The 8,560-nt window shown below is 38.3% G+C and overlaps 1 protein-coding gene across 2 annotated transcripts; it reads right to left on the minus strand.

Moving 5' to 3' along the window:
• Positions 1–1,015: 1,015 nt before the first annotated feature.
• Positions 1,016–6,556, minus strand: LOC101862147 (uncharacterized protein CFAP97D1). Of its 2 annotated transcripts, none has more exons than XM_005109906.3 (5): positions 6,327–6,544; positions 5,614–5,694; positions 4,615–4,733; positions 3,918–4,098; positions 1,016–1,515 (listed from the first exon to the last, which is right to left on the minus strand). In XM_005109906.3, exons 1-5 carry the CDS (start codon positions 6,417–6,419, stop codon positions 1,120–1,122), a joined length of 870 nt encoding a protein of 289 aa, XP_005109963.1. In that variant the 5' UTR covers positions 6,420–6,544; the 3' UTR covers positions 1,016–1,119. The 2 variants fall into 2 exon arrangements, with proteins under 2 accessions (XP_005109963.1, XP_005109964.1); XM_005109907.2 differs by lacking the exon at positions 1,016–1,515 and adding an exon at positions 1,522–2,344 and having other exon boundaries at positions 6,327–6,556.
• Between the last annotated feature and the right edge of the window lie 2,004 nt (positions 6,557–8,560).

The raw sequence follows: 8,560 nt of genomic DNA on the forward strand, positions 1-8,560 counted from the left end.
AAATACTTCTGGGTACATGAACAGACATTTCATAATCTATAATTTGTAAGTTTGTACAAAAATAAGAATCATCAACATCATACATCACAGAGACAGTCATGGTACATTGTCCATTTCAAATTTTGATTTAGTTAATAACAAGATGTCATGATAGAGAGTTTCACAAAACGTGAAATAGTGACTGAGACAATGAGGTCATATTTAGTAACAAACAATTGAAGTTATATCTTTTCCATGAGCAAAAAGGAACTTGAATAAATCAGTTATCTTTCTTTGCTGCAGTCTTCAACATAACCTCGCAACTCATTCTCATGTTCACTGTCCAAAACATCTTGAAAAGGATTACTTCTTTTCATATAGCTTTTTCGATTAAAAAAAAAAAAAAAAAAACTTCTGAAAAGTGAAATTACTCAGGGGTCAAGTCTTTCTTTGACATAAATATCTACACCTTGAGACAGTAAAACTTCACAAAATCACAACCGTATACATTTGAGAAAGAAATAAAATGACCTATGCACTTATTATGCAATGTCTCTAAATATCAGTAAAATTCATCCTGAAGAACACATTGACTTGGAAATTGTGTTCTATACACAATTAAAAATGAGCTGCATATTCATTTCTAAGCAAATGAAGTTAACAATGAGAGCAAAGGAATTTTTGACAGATAGGGCAATATTTGTTGTATCACAGATATTGTGCAGGAGATCTATGAGGTGTGCACATGTCATGTGGAATTATGGTCGAGGTTTTACATCACATTCAAAACAGTATAAAAATTAGCATGAAAATGTAAAAGTACACTCATCAGTCTCCAATCTTTCTCCCCCCCCCCCTTCTCTCTCTCTCTCTCTCTCCCCCCCCCCCTCTCTCTCTCTCTCTCTCTCTCTCTCTCTCTCTCTCTCTCTCTCTCTCACACACACACACACATACTCTCACATATATATATATATAGATTCTTGGCATCAACGCAACCCATCCAGGGCTTCCAGAAGTTGTTATAACATTTTCCCTATTTCACTGTGTAATAAAACGCTTCACGTCTAGATGAGACAAATACATGACAACAACAAGAAAGCAAAGTAAGGCATTTCTCTGAATGATTCCAAGTCAGATTTTTTATGCATGGGAAACGTTTTGCTCATTGCCAGAATTATCTTCTTCAACTGGAACTTCTTTCCCAGCTTGTGTTTCTTTTTTCTGCGCCTCCTCCTCATCTTTACGTTTCTGTTCCTCTTCAGCCTTCTGCCTTTCTTCTTCTTTGCGTCTTTCTTCTTCTTCCTTATTCTTCCGTTCCTCTTCTTCCTTTTTCTTACGTTGTTCTTCTTTCTTCCTTGTTTCTCTGGCATCTTCCTCTTGCTTCCTCTTCTTTTCATCTTCTTCCTTTTGCTGTTGAGCTAATTTTTCCTCTTCTTCCTGCTTTTTCTGCTGTTCCTCCTTCTGTCTTTGTGTCTCTTCCTCATCTTCAGTATTTTCCTCCTCCTTTCCAGTTCTAGGTGTTTTCTCAGCTTGATCCTGGCCCGAAAAAAACAACATGATAGTTATTTATTCATTCAAAACAACAATCACTTTATCTAATGACATAAATGGCTGAAGGAACATCTTAGAAGCAGAAAAGAGCCACTGTATGGAGGGCAGAGATCAACATTTGAGAAAGAAAAGTAAATTACAACACACATGTGACGATGGAAATGGGTACAATAGAGCACACTGCTAAGAGAAGGATCACTGACAATCTCCTATTCAGGTTCTTTTCGTTTCTCCGGCACCTTTGCCATATTTCCTTCTCTTTCACATTCTTTTGATGAAATCATACGCACAGATATATACATGGCTTTCAAAACATGTAACAACGTTTTCGCAGTACCGTACAATAAAACCTGTCACTTCAAATAACATCGAAACGTGACAGAAGGTAAACACACTGGGAAAACAACAGAGTGAGCTATTTTCTTTAACAAATCTTAAGTCAGTTTTCTGTTCACGCATTTGATTCATTCTGCTTGTTGCCAGAGTTATCCTCTTCAACTGGGGCTTCTGTCTCAGCTTGTCTTTCTTTTTCCAGTGCCTCTTCTTCATCTTTACGTTTTCTCTCCTCCTCAGCTTTTAGTCTTTCCTCTTCTTTACGCTTTTCTTCCTCCTCTTGCTTTTTCCTTTGCTTTTCTTTCTCTCTTGCAGCTTCCTCTTGCTTCTTCTTTTCATCTTCTTCCCTCTGTTGTTCAGCTAACTTTTCCTCTTTCTCTCTTTTCTTCTGAGCTTCTTGGTCTCGCCTCAGGTCCTCTTCATCATCTCGTGCACTTTCATCAGCACCTGCAGTTTGCCTTGGAGAGTTTTTAGGCGATTCCTAACCCAAAACAAAACAATCAATTATTACTCATTAAGTACAAACTTAAGTTGTCCTCATAGAGACATCTGTGTCTTTCTATCTCTATCTCTCTTAGTCTCGATATGGCTATCTACCTATCTGTTTACCTTCTCCAGCCCTATAACCTCATATCATCGCCGTCATATTCATTGCCCGCCACTAAGCCTCCCCTCTCTCGCCACCCTCGCCCCCCCTATTGTCCTTCTCTCTCTCTCTCTCTCTCTCTCTCTCTCTCTCTCTCTCTCTCTCTCTCTCTCTCTCTCCCTCCCGCTTTCTCTCCAGTCATTTCTAACCATTAAAACACATTCAGCCAGCATCTCCACAACATTGGCTTGTTAAATATAGGAATTGCTTCCAACGTTAGCATTGGAATTATACCAATATTGGACGAGACTGTGGGGATTCAGACACAGGGAGCTTGATGGGGGAGTTTGAAGTCGCTCCCCCTGAGGCGAGGGGATACAATATTCTGTGTAAATTGTGCCCTCTCGACTCGGGTTCGAGGATCTTGTGTCAGAATCTCTGCAAGCTCAATAGGACTCGAAAAGAATACTCGGGGCAAATGATCAGGGAGTATAATGCTGCAATTTTAAAGATCATAATCTGTTAACTTGCTACCTACAAATATCCCGACATACCTGCCCCTATACTGTCTTCCCACTTAGCTCCTCTCTACACTTGTCTTGGCACGATAGAATAGGCTAACACTAACAAAGTCACCTTAGAAGAGACTGAGCCCACCATTTCGGAACTTCATGCTGACCGTAAAGATGGTTCCAGTAGGGAGCATGATTGAGGGTGCCCACATCCCTCGTGACTCATTGGAGCAGAGGAAGATAGGACTAACGCTAACTTAAACGCAATCCCTCATCATCAATCATCACCACTATTATTTCTAAAATCATCACCACTCTCAGATCAATGACTTACATCTATAATCCTGGAATCTCTATCTGCTATTACAGTTAATTGTTATACTAAGTATGCACATAATACACTATTGGACACTGCAATTTTTCCTACTAATCAGAAGGCGTCAATGTCATATAAATGGGCAAGGGAGAAAAAAAAAAAGTTGTCCTCATCAGTTCTCATCTTTATTGACCAATTGATGTACTTATTGAATAAAACATGTTTTTCTGTGATCTAACTGGAAACAAAATGACTCATAAAATCTTCTATAGAGCTTGGGGGGGGGGGGGGGGGAGGAGAAAACACACGTTGGAAGACAACAAAGAAGACACCATACACTTAGAAATATCTGTGACATACTCTAGAGAATACCAAGACCAAGCAGGATATTGCCCACAGAAAAAAGGGGTGGGTGCAAGGCCATTATTTGCCAACACTATTTGAGATTTTTAAAAAACCCATCTGCTTTTGAAAGGTCTTCTAAATATATCATTTTTATATACTTAGGTGTGTCATAACTAAGAAGACTCCACACAATAAAAAAAAAATCCTCAAATTGTAACTCAACGTTTGGTAGTCTTGTTATTATTTCAATGAGCAGAAAAAAACCCCCAAAAACACAAACTACTCTTTTCCTTACCCGAATCCACCATTCCTGAGGATAGTGTGAGATATTATCCATGAACTTCTGATTCTCTTCCCACTCTTCCTGCCATTTCTTGTGACTGTACTCAGGTCTCCTCATGTTGATACGGTACAGAATGGCCTGGTTTTCCTTGGTTACCCTCAGCAACTCTCTTTGACGCTTTTCACGGTTCAAACTGAAACACAAGAAAGAGCAATTAGGTAAATTTTAAGTATTTGGAACTTCTTGCGGGAGCAGCAAAAGAATTCTAAATCTTCTATGAGCCAGAAATATAGACAAGACAACCTCTTTTGTTCTTGGCGAATAAAAAGTAATTATGTTATAAACTATTAATTATTTTTATATTATCATTCAGTAAGTAATTCACTTCTCGCCAGAAGTCATGAATAGCCCCGTAGTCTATTATGTCGGAGAGGAATCATTGCAACCATCTTTAAAGCTTTAGCGTTCCCAACATTAAAATAGGAAGTACAATCTATGAACCATGACTTCAACCCAAAATATTGTTTATTTTAAGGGTGTCATACTACTTTTCAAAACTAAAGTAACATAGTTCTAAACACATATTATATTCAAGTAAAACAGTAGGCTTTTCTTCAGATGGAGGGGGATGTGTGTGTGTGTAGGGGGGGGAGGTGATGATTCTGCTAACAAGAACATTTCAAGACCAAACCACACAAGAGAACCTTACCTCTTGTACTCATAATTATTTCTGTTGTCGACTCTGCCCCGCGTTCTCATAATATATGACATCTTCTCCAACAGAATTCTGTTATCTCTTTCAATTGTGGCCAGTCGCTCTTCCTCCAACTGCAAAAAGAAATAAATATTGTATGGAACTGATCAACTTAATAAAACTTATTCCAGCTGATGATTTTAAATTTTAAATTACAGCAAAGACTATATTTGCTGATTTCATGAGTGAATAATGTGTGTGTGTGTGTGTGTGTGTGTGTGTGAGAGAGAGAGAGAGAGAGAGAGAGAGAGAGAGAGAGAGAGAGAGAGAGAGAGAGAGAGAGAGAGAGAGAGAGAGAGAGAGAGGAGAGAGAGAGAGAGGAGAGAGAGAGAGAAAGAGAGAGAGAGAGAGAGGGAGAGATAAAGAGAGAGAGAGATAAAGTGAAAGAAAGTGACAGATAGACAGACATACAGACAGAAAGAGAGACAAAGATAGAGTGCCAGATGGAGAGAGGTTAAGCGTGATGATACAAATGGAAAAATAAAGCAGCCCCCGATGTAAGTATGACCACAGAAGACAGATGTTTATTTTTGTAAAGTGTCAGTTTGAAAGCGAATTTAAGCTCTTCTTTCCATTCAAGGAACCTGAGCAGTTTCCTGTAACAGTCATACATCCTCTAAATACAGTCAAAATTAACCAAAACGTCCACCCATTATTGAGGAGTTAAGCAGTTGTTTGAGACATGTAGGTCTTGTTATAATATCTAAAAAAATATAAGGGGGTATAAATATATATATATATATATGTATACATATATATATGTTGGAAGTTGTCTTTCGTACAGGTGATTGTCTTGGACTGGTGGCCATTAGAGAATTTTAGAATATTATAAAAAATTGTAAGTATCACTTTAAGAAAATGCCAAATATGAAACAAAAACAAAGGGAATGCCCGGTAATTACTAAACAACCACAAGCGGAGCTAAAAAAGAATGAGAAGGAATTCACAAGATACCTGCAGTTTCTTCAACTTCAAGTGGAGATGCATGTAGGTAGGAGGAGCCTTTGTGTCAACCATAGGAACAGCATCACGCACCTGGACAAAAAAAAAGTATGTTAAAAATAACTGAACCGGAACAATCACTTTTTTAAACGCTTATTTTTGCATTTATTCCTCTCGGCAATTAATCAAATGAATTTCAAAATCTTAACACTTAATTCCAGTGTATGTTGTATACATTGCATTAACAGTTGACCCAGAGGAGATTTATAATCTCCTGGAAAACTACTTGTAGATCTAGATTTTAGATCTAATTGTTTGTAACATTTCTAAGCGCAAGAATAATATTGTGGGTCGAAAAGTGAACGTGAAGTTCATTTTACATTAGGATAAAATGTCAGATAAAGTTGATAAAGAGTCAACAGAAAGAAAAAAAGCGATCTATGCCAGATATAAGGCTTCGCTATAGAATAAAGAATAAGAAAAATATTAGATTAGCGTGATTGAGGTTAAGCAAAGTCTTATTGTTTTAATTGTAGAAAGTCTACAAATCAAAACCCCAAACTTGGCCTAGCTTATAATCAAAACTAAAACCTGGATTAATAAATTGTTTAAATTAATCATTGCAAAAACATAGTCATACAGTTCGTCTTAGAGCTTTAATCTTCAGCTTGAGAACGTAACAATAAGAGCAGTGACAACAAACTTCAAACTTTGGGGTAACTAACCTTTCTCCTGTGTTCATCGTAGTAAGTCGTGTCCCAGCGTTTCTGAAGAAGTTTGTTATGAGTGGGAAGGATAGATTGGTATGACCTATGCATCTTGATCACTAGAACAGAACAACAATATGTTGATTTTGAAAAGCTATAGATCTATATTCAATTCTTTTTAAATTGAACAAGCGAGCCCCCCTCACTAAGCCAACGGATCAGATACCAAAGCTTGCCAGGGTTGCTGTCACGTGACACCCCTAACAACGAACCGGAAACTGGATATAAAATATAAAATAGCCTACTTTGTTTATAAACGAAACGATATAAAACTTTGAGAAAGGATCATCATGAGCGAAATAATTATTGAATGTTGGTTGTAATCACAGTTATCTATTACAACGCTCGTACACTGTTGTCCATCACATTTTTAAAGTGCTGATTTTATGACTTTTCGCCGTCCATTGTCAAAAGCGATTTTGTTTTCTTTCTTTCTTTTGTTTCTTTATTTCTATGTAATTAGCGGGCATTATCAGTTATTCATCTAAATTGTTATCTTTTTGCTTAATGTATCTATAATTTACCTCTCAGTAGAAGCTATGTATTCATTTACTTGTGTATTTATTCATATATCACTCTATAACTTAGGCTACTATAACTTATTTCTCATTTATCTAATGTATCCGGTAGGCCTAATCTATGTAATGCATATGTTTCATATTTTCTATTAATTTATTCTTTTACTGATCAATACGTTTGTATAGGCTTATATGTTAAGAGAAAAGATAGAATGATAGCATTTAAATTTGATAGTTAGAGTCTCCTCCCCCCAACCCCCAACCCCACCTCTCCCTATCTCTCTCTCTCTCTCTCTCTCTCTCTCTCTCTCTCTCTCTCTCTCTCTCTCTCTCTCATCCCTCCTCTCCCTCCCTCTCACCCTCCCTCCCTCTCTCCCTCCCCAGACGGCCATGGACTAGACAGACTCATGTGGCAGATGCCTGCAGCCTTCACCGTCCTGGAGATCCCCCCGGCCTTCGCCTTTGTCTTTTTCCTCTCGGCTTTCATCTTCACTCTCATGTTTCTGGTGAGTCAGTCTGTCTGTCTGTCTGTCTGTCTGTCTGTCTGTCTGTCTGTCTGTCTGTCTGTCTGTCTGTCTGTCTGTCTGTCTGTCTGTCTGGTTGTTACATCACAGTCCTCTATTCTAAAAGTTTTTTTCTCACAAGATATCACTTGTACATCAACAGTGACAGAAAGCGAAGCAGGGTTTTAAGACTCAAATTACATCAGACAAAACTATGCACTCGGTGTTGGCAATAGAGGTAATGACGAAGTGAAATTTCCGCTTTTCATAACTTCAATTCCCGCAGACCTTTATTTTTCGATACTCTAAAGACAGTTCTCCATAGTTTGATGTCCACTTTGTAATAATCACTTGGCCATTTTTTGGTCCATGGTGTGATCATTTAATTTTCTTTCACATAAAAATTACATTTTATGTTTTTATGTTTTTATGCATTAGAAATTTCGTGAGTGTTGGGGTTAAAATTGAACTAGTTTTAGGTTAGAGATATACTGTACTCATACTTATTTCTTTGAGAAATTCTGACTCAAATGCGGGGTGCGCCATTAGCTCAGATGATATAATGTTGGGATGTGGGGCAGACTCATCTTCATACGGTGCCTTGACGACTGGCGTGAGCGATCATGGACTTCACTCTTGCGTTGTTGCGATGGTGTTCTTACTGTTCCCAGTCATGTTGTCAACTTGTCCAGTATCTTTTCCTTCTATCTGCCTCTGCCTCTGCCTCTCCTTCCATCAAACTTGTTACAAAATCACCAGAGAGCCATTCGTGAGCTTGGGTGGTCTGAGGAGTTTTCGAGCTCTTCGCATACTTGGATCAATCCCATTGGAGATGGACGTTGAATTTGGAGGTCCCGCCTCTTGAATGATCTCACAGGGTTGAAAGAGGCTTTAAATCCATACATATTTTTTGATATGTGGGCGCACTTGTGAAGATGGCGTCTCATCTGAAGTGCAGTCGCTTTGGGGAATTAGCAGAGCGAAACAGACTCAATAGAAAAACATCAGCAGCTTGTAGTTGCCCCCAAAGAAATAGGAAATGTGTTTTTGTGTATGTCTAAGTGTGCGCTCAAATAGACGTGGGAAGATGCATGATGTGTTACTGTGCGTTGGGTTGGAATGGGCAGAGATAAAGTGGGAGAAAGAGAATGATGCAAAAGAGAGAGAGAGA

This window comes from Aplysia californica, unplaced genomic scaffold (genome assembly GCF_000002075.1).
Source record: "Aplysia californica isolate F4 #8 unplaced genomic scaffold, AplCal3.0 scaffold00828, whole genome shotgun sequence".
In the NCBI taxonomy this organism is placed as follows: domain Eukaryota; kingdom Metazoa; phylum Mollusca; class Gastropoda; order Aplysiida; family Aplysiidae; genus Aplysia; species Aplysia californica.

Coding starts and splice junctions, on each gene's coding strand:
- LOC101862147 (XM_005109906.3), bottom strand. CDS start 6,419: ATGCATAGGTCATACCAATCTATCCTTCCCACTCATAACAAACTTCTT. Junction 5,695..6,326: donor ACGATGAACACAGGAGAAAG/GTTAGTTACCCC, acceptor TTTTTTGTCCAG/GTGCGTGATGCTGTTCCTAT. Junction 1,516..3,917: donor CTCAGGAATGGTGGATTCGG/GTAAGGAAAAGA, acceptor TTTTCGGGCCAG/GATCAAGCTGAGAAAACACC.